General features: G+C 61.1%; 4 protein-coding genes and 2 non-coding genes across 6 annotated transcripts; 4 read left to right on the forward strand and 2 right to left on the reverse strand.

Annotated features, from left to right (window-relative positions):
* Positions 1-68: 68 nt before the first annotated feature.
* Positions 69-169, reverse strand: BXZ73DRAFT_t62. The gene has a single exon. It is a non-coding gene; the product is annotated as a tRNA-Met (tRNA).
* Positions 170-856: 687 nt separating this feature from the next.
* Positions 857-2,885, forward strand: BXZ73DRAFT_43621 (FAD binding domain-containing protein; the record flags this gene model as incomplete). The annotated part of the gene is made up of 9 exons (XM_048019181.1): positions 857-1,145; positions 1,194-1,427; positions 1,453-1,559; positions 1,618-1,652; positions 1,710-1,883; positions 1,932-1,987; positions 2,046-2,107; positions 2,163-2,294; positions 2,340-2,885. Coding segments are annotated over 9 exons (1,635 nt in total), but the record flags the coding sequence as incomplete, so codon positions are not given.
* Positions 2,886-3,141: 256 nt separating this feature from the next.
* Positions 3,142-5,755, forward strand: BXZ73DRAFT_43529 (Fungalysin metallopeptidase-domain-containing protein; the record flags this gene model as incomplete). Its single annotated transcript, XM_048019165.1, has 3 exons — positions 3,142-4,915; positions 4,969-5,543; positions 5,612-5,755. 3 exons carry the CDS (start codon positions 3,142-3,144, stop codon positions 5,753-5,755), a joined length of 2,493 nt encoding a protein of 830 aa, XP_047879955.1.
* Positions 5,756-6,308: 553 nt separating this feature from the next.
* On the reverse strand, positions 6,309-6,401 carry BXZ73DRAFT_t61. Its single transcript has one exon. It is a non-coding gene; the product is annotated as a tRNA-Met (tRNA).
* A 540-nt stretch (positions 6,402-6,941) lies between these two features.
* BXZ73DRAFT_43412 (ras-domain-containing protein) lies at positions 6,942-8,050 on the forward strand (the record flags this gene model as incomplete). The annotated part of the gene is made up of 4 exons (XM_048019143.1): positions 6,942-7,100; positions 7,162-7,209; positions 7,297-7,485; positions 7,757-8,050. 4 exons carry the CDS (start codon positions 6,942-6,944, stop codon positions 8,048-8,050), a joined length of 690 nt encoding a protein of 229 aa, XP_047879956.1.
* Positions 8,051-8,426: 376 nt separating this feature from the next.
* Positions 8,427-9,308, forward strand: BXZ73DRAFT_88871 (cyclophilin-like domain-containing protein; the record flags this gene model as incomplete). Its single annotated transcript, XM_048025104.1, has 5 exons — positions 8,427-8,495; positions 8,597-8,743; positions 8,815-8,890; positions 8,954-9,013; positions 9,160-9,308. 5 exons carry the CDS (start codon positions 8,427-8,429, stop codon positions 9,306-9,308), a joined length of 501 nt encoding a protein of 166 aa, XP_047879957.1.
* Between the last annotated feature and the right edge of the window lie 2,851 nt (positions 9,309-12,159).

A 12,159-nucleotide genomic window follows, 5' to 3' on the forward strand; every position in this document is an offset into this window, starting at 1 on the left:
CGTGGCATGCGCGAAATACTATGCGTGGCCCTTCGATGTGTGCAAAAAGGTGCCACGATGATTACGTATGCTCGGAATGAGGATCGAACTCATGACCTCAGGATTGCCCGTCTGCGACGGTCATACTTGCGTATGAGACCTGCGCTCTAACCAACTGAGCCATCCAAGCATACTTCGCAGTCAACTAAAAATATATATCACCAGTAGAGCAGGTTACATGTAGAAGCACATGCAACATGAAATAAACATCTCGACACGTAATCAGGAACCTATGTCACTGGTATCTAATGACGTGGATGCAGCAATCGCGACAAAGATGCCGAATTCATGCACCGTGGTTACACAGTTCTGGCTCGTTGTCACGACTTGCGACTCACTGTAGCCGCCATTCCCCGGTGCCGACATACCTACGTGTGCGAGGTCATTGCCCGACCGTCGGTTATCCCGGTACTAGCGGGGTTGAGTTTCCCGTAAAAATTGAAATTGTGCGGTCGTCTTTGCGGACTCGGCGGGGTTATGTGAGAGAGGAGCTCGAATTACATTCTTTGCATGACGGCGCAGGGACGGCGACGTCAAATTGCCGCGGGGACGCGTACCTCGATGGGATGCTGAGTCGCAGGTGAGTCGTGAAGTATGACGAAGATCTAGTGGGGAGTGCTAACAGTGAACGTAGGGGGTTTGGTCGGTATAAATGCACTGCGAGCTCGACGTGCACCACATCCACACAGCACTTTCTCGAATCTACACACCCCAGTCCAAACCAACAGGAACATGTCCCTCAACACCCTCCCCATCCTCGTCGTGAGCTCCTCTCCCCTCATTCAACCTGGTCACAGGCCGCTCACTCAGGGGATAGATCGGGGCCGGCCCCACCGGGCTCACGGCCGCGCTCGCGCTCGCGCAGCACGGCGTCCCCGTGCGGCTCATCGAGCGCGACGCCGCGTTCCACCAGATGTCGCGCGGGAGCGGCGTGCACGCGCGCACCGTCGAGATGTTCCGCCTGCTCGGCGTCCACCCCGCGTTCGCGCGCACCGCGGCGCACCACCCGCCGACCCGCGCGTACGCGCTCCCGGAGGGGCGCCGCGTCGTGCGCGAGTGGCACATCTTGGAGGAGCCGGTGATCACGCCGGACCGGCCCTACGTGCGTTTTTTCGGTTCGGGGACGGTGGACGGGCGGAGGCTGACGGCGGGAGACTTGCAGGGGCACGCAATGATCAGCCAGTTCCAGACGCAGGGGATCTTGAGGGCGGAGCTGGAGAAATACGGCGTCCGGGTCGAGCTTGGCGTCGAGCTCGTCGGGCTCGAGCAGCGCGAGGGCGAGGTCGTCGCGACGGTGCGCAGGGTGGGCGCGGTGGAGGAGCAAATTCACGCCGCGTACGTAGTCGGCGCTGATGGGGCTAAAGGCAAGTGGACTGCACGGGCGTCGAGTAGAGGCTGACCATGTGTGTACAGGGCCGACACGCAAGGCCATCGGGGCAAAGTTCGAAGGAGAGACGCAGGACGGGGCGGGAGCCGTGTGGGCGGAGGCGGACGTCGAGGGTGAGGGCATCACCACGGAGGTGCGTGGGGAGCACGAGTGTGGAGGCGAGGACGCGTCACTGACAAGACTTGCGGTAGTATTGGCATATGTGGTCAAAGCCAGGAGAGGCCGCGTACGTTGAACGGGGGTCGTGGCTTCGTAAGACTGGTGGCTGACCTCGCCTGGACAGGGTGTCGATGCGCCCCAAGGGAAGCGCGCCGGGGTACCACATCGGCTTGATTGGCCTCAGCTTTGACCCGATCGGGTTGGATGAGAGCCCGGAGAAGTTCATCGAAGCGGTGCACAACCTGACGGGTCGCAAGGACCTGGTGTTCAAGGACCTGCACACGTTGATGTATTGGAGGTGAGTGTCGCGGGCGCGAGCGGATGGCCAGTGCTGACAAACAGATAGACCGAGCGTTCGCATGGTCGACAAGATGTCCGAAGGACGCGTCTTCATCGCTGGAGGTGCGTGGTGACTTTGCAGCCACAGGTCGAGTGTTGAGATGCGATGACGCGTGCGCAGACGCTGCGCACGTCCACCCCCCAACAGGCGGCCAAGGTTTGAACACCGGAATCCTGGACGCCGTAAGCCTCGCGCATCACGACCGGCATGGAACCGTACTCACCGCCTTGTACGCAGATGAACCTCGCATGGAAGCTGGCGCTCGCGTACAGGGGCCATGCGTCGGCCACGCTGCTGGCCTCGTACGAGGCGGAGCGGCTCCCGGTCATCCTCCAGATGCTGATGACCACGTCCGGGTTCTGGAAGGACGTGAGCACGAAGCCGAAGACCGCGGCAGACGTCCTCCCCCAGGAGGCGGGCAAGGGCGGTGACTTCCAGTGGCAGAACGCAGCGTTGACGCAGCTCGAGGTGAACTACCGCTGGAGTGCCGCCGTGCGCGACCGGCGTGGGCCGAGCGCAGCGGACGAGGACATGAAGGCGCTCGCATATGCGGGGTACGGCCGTGAGGCTGGGGTGCGTGCGGGGGACCGCGCGCCCGAGGTGGCTGGGCTGGTCGACGGGACCGGCGCCGAAACGTCGCTATATGCGCTCTTGAAGTCGACAGAGCACACTGTGCTCGTGCGCGCGGGCGGGGACGGTGAGCAGGTGGTGGACGTGGTGAAGGCCGTCGAGGCGTTGCCGGCGGGGACTGCACAGGTTGTCATCGTTGGCCAAGAGCGCACGCCGAGTGCGATGTGGGGCGCGACGAGGGTGTATCACGACAAGGAAGGCTGGGTGGAACGTGGGTATGGGGGCAGAGACGCGCCGTGTGTGGTGGTGGTGCGGCCGGATGGCTATGTTGGGGCGATGGTGGACGGCGGGGCAGGTGTGGGGGACTATTTCGCGAACATCATGCTGTAGTGCTGTAGACGGCTCGATAAGACGGATGGCCCCATCGGGCACCCTCCCGTCGCTGGCAGGCTCGGAGACGCAGCCTCTGGGCGGCAAGCGCAGATGACCATATTTGGGCGGGCCTCGCGTGACGTGGGGCGCCTGCGCAGACGATAAGACTGTGGGGGGTCGCCACCGAGCCTCCTCCCAACCATCACCTCCCCCCCTTCACCGTCGGGGAGCCACAGACCACCCACCCATCCCTTCTTTCTTTACTTTGACCAGCATGCGTCGTTTGTTCGTCGCCGCGGTCGCTGCCGCCGGCCTCGCCGGCACCCTCGCCCATGACTCACACGTCGTGTCTCGTCGCAAGACCCTCGGCTTTGGCCCTGTCCTCCCAGACGCAGTCTTCCACACCGCCCCCGTCATCTACGAGAGCGTCCACGGGCCCTCCACCGAGCCTCTCGAGATTGCCCGTGTCTTTGTTGAAAGCATCGTCCGCGACATTCCCGGCAGCTCCTTCCAGGTCCGCGAGGACTCGTACACCGACGACGCGACCGGCGTCACCCACGTCTACGTCCGCCAGTACGTCAACGGCATCGAAGTTGCCGACGGCGACATCAACCTGAACATCAAGGATGGTTTCGTCCTCTCCTACGGCGACTCCTTCTTCCGTCCCAAGGGTGCCGAGGTCTTCTCCACCTCCGACGACGTCGACCCCCACCGCGAGTACTGCGACGTGCTTTCCCGTCAGTATGCGGAGGCTCTTCGTCACCTTCTTGACCATCCGTCCCTTCCCGAGCACCACCCTGACCGCAAGGCGGAACTCCAGCTCCGTTTGCTCAGGAATTGGCACTGCGACCTCCTCAATGCCCCCGACTTCTTAGCCGTCCACCCCGACTTGACGGCGCAATCCGAGGTCGCGGACACGTACACCGATGTCACCCACGCCCTCCTCCAGTTCATGGCTCAGGCCACCCCTGACCCGTCCCTCTCTCTTAACATGCTCGAGGATCCTACCAAGTACCTCTCCGACATGCGCGTCGTCTTCCAACACGACCTCGTTGGCAGCGGCGTCGTCCCCAGCTTCACTGTCGAGGGCGTCCCTGACGCCGTCAGCCCTGTCAAGGGTCGCCTCGCGTTCGTTCAGGTCCCCACCGGCGACAGCACCATCCTCAAGCTCGTCTGGAAGTTCGAGGTCGAGATGAAGGACAACTGGTATGAAGCTTCCGTCTCCACCGCGGCGCCCCACCGCGTCATCCAAGTCGTCGACTGGGCCTCCGATTCCCCTATGCCCGTTGCGCCTGTCCCGAAGGACCGCCCGGAGCCGGCGACGTACAACGTCTTCGCCTGGGGCCTTAACGACCCGTCTGAGGGCGGGCGCTCCATCGAGAAGGAGAACTTCGACTCTCTCGCGTCCCCTGTTGGCTGGCACTCGCTTCCTTTCGCCAACGACCCTCAGGCGGAAAGCATGCGCCTCCGCAAGGACACGCCCAAGTTCCGCAACACGTCTACGACGTACGGCAACAACGTCTTCGCGCATGAGGACTGGGAGGGTCGTAACAACTGGGTGAACAACTACCGCCCGGATGCGGGTTCGGGCATGGCCTTCGACTACCCTTACAGCCCGAAGAAGACCGATTCCGAGGATGCGCTCGACGAGGCGAAGAAGTACATCAACACCACCATCGCTCAGCTGTTCTATACGTCGAACATGGTCCACGACCTCTACTACCGCTACGGATTCACCGAGGTTGCTGGCAATTTCCAGCAGCACAACTTCGGCCGTGGTGGCAAGGAGGGCGACGGTGTCATCGCCAACGCACAGGATGGCTCCGGCTACAACAACGCCAACTTCATGACGCCGCCCGATGGTCAGAACGGCCGCTGCCGCATGTACCTCTGGAACACCGCCAACCCGTATCGCGACGGCGATCTCGAGGCGGGCATCGTCATCCACGAGCTGAGCCACGGTCTGAGCACCCGTCTCACTGGCGGTCCCGCGAACTCGGGCTGCTTGGGCTGGGGCGAGTCTGGTGGTATGGGTGAGGGCTGGGGCGGTACGTGTCTTCCTTTAGCATCATGCATCGAGCGCACCTAACGCGCTCTCCAGACTTCCTCGCCACGACCATCCGCAGCAACGCCACGTACTCCGACTTCCCCATGGGTGCTTGGGCCGCGAACCAGCAGAAGGGCATCCGCAACTACCCCTACTCGCTCAACGAGACCGTGAACCCGTCGGTGTACAAGACGCTCGACAAGCCCGGCTACTGGGGCGTGCACGCGATCGGCGAAGTCTGGGCGCAGATGCTCTGGGTCGTCTCGAACCGGCTCATCGCGAAGCACGGCTTCGCGGAGGACCTCTTCCCGCCCAAGCCCCTCGCGGACGGCACGATCCCGACGGGCGACTTCTACCGGCCCGCGTCGGTGGACGCCTTCGGCGCGCCGGCGCCGCTTGTGCCCAAGCACGGGAACTCGCTCGCGGTGCAGCTCGTGCTCGACGGCATGAAGCTGCAGCCGTGTCGGCCGTCGTTCTTCGACGCCCGCGACGCGATCCTCGCCGCGGACAAGACGCTCACCGGCGGCGAGAACTTCTGCGAGATCTGGGAGGCGTTCGCGAGCCGCGGGCTCGGCGTCGACGCCAAGGTCGAGGGCCGCACGCCGTGGGGCGGAGGAGTGCGCACCAACGTGAGTCTCATCTTGCATCCTTGTATTGGCTTGGGAGCGGACGCTGACGTCTTTCGCGACTCTTGCAGGGCTACGTCGTCCCCGCGCAGTGCACGTCCGACGCGCCGGCGCCGACCGACCCGACGCCGGGCGATGGCGACGACGACGACTGGCCGTTGGTCGCGTGGGTCGTCCAGAAGGCGACGTCCTACATGTGGACGTGGCCGCTCTGAGCGCCGTCCCCCTCGGGTTGTGCGCCCTCCTCTCCACCTTCCCCCCGTCGGGTTCGATCTGAGCGTGGCGGCGGGGAGGAGGGGCACTTGCATGTACTTCTAGACTAGCTCGAAGCGGATTCTCGTCTCGTCGCTCTTGCTTCATCTGTTGGCTTGGTTGGGCCATGATCGTGTACCACTACTATCACACTACACAGTGCTGCATACAGATATGACATGACATTCTTAATAAGCTGCGACGACCGAGGCCTGAGGACTTGGGTATAGAATTGGTTGGTATGCTGGGTGTTACATAAATCGCCCGCGCGACTCGAGGTCTGTCCGAGTACTTGTCTTCACGAAAGAGAGTTCGCAGAAACGCAGCACACTAGAGTGAGAGCGAGAGGAAGAAAATAGCGCGGGACCCAGGGCGCACGCACTACCCAGAGAGCGCGCGGGCGTCCGCTCCTGGGGACAAGGTGTCGTCCGGGTGTCGAACGGCGCCGGTCCTCGTCTGATTGGGTGCCGGGCCGCTGCCTGGGTGATTCGCCAAAAGATTACGTTCAAATATGAGTGCTCGGAATGAGGATCGAACTCAGGATTGCCCGTCGTCGACGGTCATACTTGCGTATGAGACCTGCGCTCCAACCAGCTGAGCCATCCAAGCAGGTCTGAGGTCGCCCAGAGGGCAATATGACCACAAAAGTGTTTGCAACTTGCCAAACTATGAAAGCTATTGAGTATTTACTTGTGTTGTTGATGTGCGGACCTCCGGGGTATCTGCTTGGCTTGAAGGTGTGGGTTGAATGCCGGGCGGAGTGAGTCGGGGAAGATGATGTCAGGCTCGAGCGGGGTGGGCGCTTTGGGGCAAGGACCGCGCGGGGTACGCGTGAATTTGGGCCGCTGGGCCGAGCCACTTCCCGCCCACCGCTCTCCTGCCTCCGCCCCCTTCTTCCCTCCACCGTCCAGTCTCTCTGCTCTAGATTCCACTTGCCCGCCTCTCTGCTCCCACACGACGTTCTCGGGCTCTTCTCGTTAATCCTCTGGCTGTGCAACTTATCCATATACGACCCTTCCCGATATCCTACTTCACATTGCCTTGAACTCGACGACTACAGCCCGATACCAACTCACGTTGCACGAATACTCTGTTTCTACCTTCGCGAACACACCCCAGCTCTAGACGACCTCCGACGCCGTCCCCGGAATGTCGCAAGCGCAGACGAAGCCCAATGCACCCATCAACGTCAAGCTGCTCCTCATCGGGAACTCGTCCGTCGGGAAGAGCAGTCTCCTGCTCCGCTTCTCGGACGAGCAGTGGCTCCCCGAGGACGAGTCGAGCGCGACGATTGGCGTCGACTTTCGAGTGAGTTTACGGTCTGCTCCACCAGCTCGGGCTCTGGGCTCATGCGACCCCCGGCGCGCAGGTGCACAAGATGGAGGTGAAGGGGAAGAAGGTCAAGCTCAGCATATGGGTGCGTGTCTCCCTTCGTGCCGCCCTGGGTCCGAGGATCCACAGAGGGTGTCCGCGGGCGCACGCGCTGACGGTTGCTGCGGCACAGGACACGGCGGGGCAGGAGCGCTTCCGGACGATCACGTCCTCGTACTACCGCGGCGCGCAGGGCGTCATCCTCGTCTACGACGTCGCGAACAAGGAGTCGTTCGACGCGCTCCCGAAGTGGTTCGCGGAGCTCGAGACGTACGTCTCCAGCGCGGTCGTCAAGATCATCGTCGGCAACAAGGTCGACAAGGTGCGTCTCCCCGTGCTCGCCGATGCTGCGCCAAGTATTCCGCGCCGGTGGCTCATGCGAAGTTCTCCCCCTCCCTCTATGCACGCCTTTGGCTCGATTCGACTCGCGCCCCGCCACCCGACCGTGCCGGTACCTGCGCCTCGCGCCCACAATGCCTCCGGTTCGCCCACAACCCTTCACCTCCACGATCGCCTCCCCAACCCGACACCCGCATGCGCGCGGCTCGCCCCTCCCACCCGCGAACCCGTGTACCCACGAACCCGCCGAGCAGGAGTTCTCGCGCCAGGTGCCGGCGAGCGAGGGCCAGGCGTTCGCGACGCGGATGGGCGCGCTGTTCGTCGAGGCGTCGGCCAAGACCGCGGTCGGCGTCGCGGACGCGTTCCGGGACGTCGTCGAGCGCATCCTGGACACGCCCGAGCTCTGGGCCGCGCCCGGGCTCGCGCGCAAGGGCAGCAGCGCCGGGGCGGGGCGGAACGCGACGGCGGCGGCGGAGCGGGCGATGCCGGGGAGTATCGACCTCAGCAAGGAGCCGGACGAGGCGGAGGGCGGCGGGTGCGCGTGCTAGTCCTGGGACGGGCGGTGGCCAGGGGGTTCTACTACTAGTTATCAGAGCGCGGCGGAGGATGCACGGTTCGGACTGTGTTGTCAGGCGACTGCGCAGTGGGTGGGCGATATATAATATACCCCGGCGTCGCGCGCGCTGTGGAGAGAAGACATCCCCGTTCCGGGGGCGGAAACAGTAACGTCGCGCGGTCCGTGTTGTATATCGTCTGCGCCGGCCACTACAAATACGCTCGCACTCACGCCTTTTCGCCTTTTGGTGTCGAGTCTCTGCGCCGAGCGAACTGGGTCGTAAGTCACGTGCCGGTATGTCCGTCTGGGCGCCTGCACTATTTGCGATCTGTCCCCCACCACCATCCTCGCCCAGTGTCTGTTGCGTCATGGCCTCTTTCCTTCGCCATTTCATGAGCAACCGTTCTTTCTGTATGCGTGCCCTGTCAAATCACAAAGTTACATGCCGTGTCACGCTTTAGGTCGAAAGTCTTCGTACGTACGCGGTACGCAGGAGTACGGAGAACAGTGCGCTGACCGAAAGTTGGCATATGTACAGTTTGACATCACGGTCGACTCGAATTCTGCTCTTCGCATTGTCTTCAAACCTTACGATGAAATCGTGCCCAAGACCGCGCAGAACTCTCGCGAGCTCGCGCACGGCTTCGGCGACCAGGGCAGCACCTTCCACCGCATCATCCCAAACGTACGTCTCTCGTTCCAGATATATGCGCGCGGCTTGGTCGGGATGTTGAGCCGAGCCTTTTGGTGGCGCAGTTTATGCTCCCGGATGGTGACTTCACAAGACACAGCGGCACGGGAGGCAAGTCGATTTATGGCGACAAGTTCCCTGGTACGCGATAGCCATATAGCCTGCGCCGCCCCCATTCACTGACCGAGCTCTTGCGTCTGCCAGACGAGAACTTCAAGCTCAGGCACAGCAAGCCTAGTCTCCTGTCCATGACATGGCTCGCAGGTGAGCGTCCGTGCCCGTCATACCTACCAGATACCTCTTTCGTGCATCGCTGCCCATCCTTCACTCTTGTCTCTCCCCTCTTCTTGCTCGTCTCGCGCGTGGAACGGATGCTTATCCCAATCTTTATTTCTTCGTCACAACCGTAGTAACGACATGGCTTGACGGCCGGCACGCCGTGTTCGGCGAGGTCGTCGACGGTGGGGACGTCGTTGGACGGGTTGAACCCGCGGGCACCGAGTCTGGTCGGCCGAAAAATCGCGTCCTTGTCGCCTCCTCCGGCACCGCTGACGAGTAGATGCCGTGACGCCGCGCACTGAGGGAGGGGGCCAGATGTGCGGCGGGTCCCGGAGCGGTCTCGACCTTCACAGCGCGGCAAAAGGACCTCATCCACAACACCGCGAAGCCGGACGTCCCCTATGTGATCACGGGCTTTGACGACTTGTAAGCGCAACTGTTTTGGTTTTTGGTTCGCTGCTGACGCGATGCTCCACGCAGCGAGGTCCTAAACGAGATGGACGACGTGTTGGTCCAATCAGGCCTAGTGCAACCCCATCTGTTCTCTCGTCATGGTTCAGGATCGACTCGCTCGGCCCGATCCACAGCATCTCAATCCCCCTATCCCCTTACGAAGACCGTCGTGATCAGTACCGAGGGCAACTTTCCCGACACGATCCGCTTCCTCGCGCTCGACAACATCGCGACGATCAAGTGGGCGGTCAAGCTCGCCCCGGAGGGTTTCGTTGTCGCCACCATCTCCCCGGGCACGGTGGACATCACCGCGACCATGCCGCCGGGGACCTCGACCCCGCGCTCCTCGCGGCGATGAGCGCGCAGATCGCGGCGTGGAGGGCGAAGGGGGTGCCCGTCGTCGTGCCGACGGTGGAGGCGGCGGTGGGGAAGATGGAGGGACTGACCCCGGAGCAGAACGGGGCGTTCTTGTCGCCCACGAGCGATGCTCCGTAGGCGTATGCCAGCGCAAGTGGCGTGTGTTGTATGATGTATGTGAATAGAAGGAGTGCAAAAATTAGTGCGCCGGCATCGCTGTAAACGATGAGCGTCGCCAAGCCGGAAGGTCTAACACTGTGGCTTTCACGAGCTGTTTGTCTTGGGAGGCTGTTGGCAGGCACTCCGACGCACAAGACGCGTTTGATTTTTGGTAAATGTACAAATACATCAAGGAATCAAGCGTCAATATGACTGATCTACGGATCCACAGCAAAGGCCATGAGGTCACTGACACGGCGGAAAACCACATCTCCTCGTTCGCTCGAGAGTCCGACCATCGACCCGTCTGCCGAGATCCCATACTTGCCGCACTTGCGACCGTCTGGCCACCGAAAGACGGCCTTTGTGGTCCCTTCTTCGATGTTCCAGATCCGGTAGTCCTTTTCTTTGGCTTCAAATATCGCCGTCCGTCCGTCCGCGGACCATTGCATATCATAAACGTCTGCAGCATAATCGAGACGAAAAAGCGTGGACGCAGTCATCGTGTCCACCACCAACCATGACTGACGGTCTGGCCGCACCATGAGACGAGCACCGTCGGCGGTGAAGGGTGACGAAGGGAAGCGGAATGATGAGTTGGGTTCGTTGATTGGCAGGGCCACTGCCTGTGTATCATCGACCGCTTCGGATGTGACCTTCGATTTGCGCAGAGTTCCATCCTGGCATATCGAGACGATATGCAACTGATCCTCTTCTTTCGTTCCGCTCCACAATACACTGCTGCTGGAGATAGAGCTCTGGCTGTCGGTCAACTTGTAACGGCAGGTCCCGATGCTCGAATCCCAAAGAAAGCTGTAGGTCTTGCCTCTGACCCGCCGGGATCGTAGGTTTGAAAGAAAATGATGACCGACTGTAGATAAACCATACTCCCATCCGAGGATGGCCCGGTGCTCTGAGTACCCATGATGAATCTCGGCCAGGTCGGAGGGTGGTACGAGGAGCAAGCGTAGATGCGCGAAGCTCGAAGCATCGCAGACATATACCCGAGCCAGGGCGTCTTGAACAAATATCTGAGTGCCGTCCAGCGACCAGAGCACCCCGACGAAAGGCGCGTCTTTAACATCCAGGGGAAGGCGTCCGATTCTCTGGGGGATCTTGCTCGATTTTGTGGAGCTAGTGGCAAGGGAGAGAGAGTACATGTGGACGGCCATGTTGGAAGCATACGCAAATTGCGCCTCGTCGGGAGAAAACGCAACGCAATGGGGCTGGTCACTGGGGTGGTGTTCTTCGTACCACTCGCTGAGTACGGGGATGCCCGGCTCGGTGTCCCAAATTGTGAGCTCCGTTGTGTCAGTCCCCTCTGAACGCGCGATGCTCGCCGCCCAGTCTCCACGGGAACTGACAACAAGGCAACTGAGATGGATCGCAGATCCGTAAGGTGTGCAACGTCTTCCAGAGATGCCGATAGGTCGCCGCCCTGTCATTCTAGCAGTCAGTGCTTGCTGTTTGTGATATTGACGAGCAAACGTGCCCAGGGTATCCGGAGGTAAAATTTGCAGTAGGTTTTGATCGTGCAGATTTTGGAACCATCGCACAAACAGAATATTCCACCTTACGAGGTGATTCCGTGGGGGGTCGTGAACTAGACACACGAGACGGAGTCCATTATGGCGAGATACAGCCTGGGAGAATTGTTCAATAGCTTCTAGGCTCTGTTCCTTATCGTCACACCCGCAGTACACACTCGCGGAATGACACACTAGACGGAGTGTGCGTAGCGACTCCGGGAGGTTCATACAAACGCGCAATACCGTATGGTCCAGTACGTGATGGCTAATCTTCGAGTGATTCATCCAGACGGAGAGCGACTCAAGGTTGTGACACAATGTGATGTCCAAGCCTGGTCCGAGGATGCATTTCGGAGTCAGCTGCATTCACGTAGCAAGTGCCATGCTCTCGTACCCACGAGCCAAGAGCCTTCCAATTCGAGAACCACAAGCGTCGCAGTGTTCTTGACGAGCAGCGTGGTTGCCGCAGCACAGATAGTCGAAGGCAGGTCACACAGCGACTGCGTTGCTATCAGCTTGATCTCAACGAGGTGAATTCAACAGATGTCACCTGGTCGAAGTATCGAAGTCGCTGCAAGCCCCTTCGTCTACCATGAGTAGGCACAAGGGAATGATTTGATGGAGGAAATAGAT

Source organism: Epithele typhae (assembly GCF_022376455.1).
Source record: "Epithele typhae strain CBS 203.58 chromosome Unknown BXZ73scaffold_11, whole genome shotgun sequence".
Taxonomy (NCBI): domain Eukaryota; kingdom Fungi; phylum Basidiomycota; class Agaricomycetes; order Polyporales; family Epitheliaceae; genus Epithele; species Epithele typhae.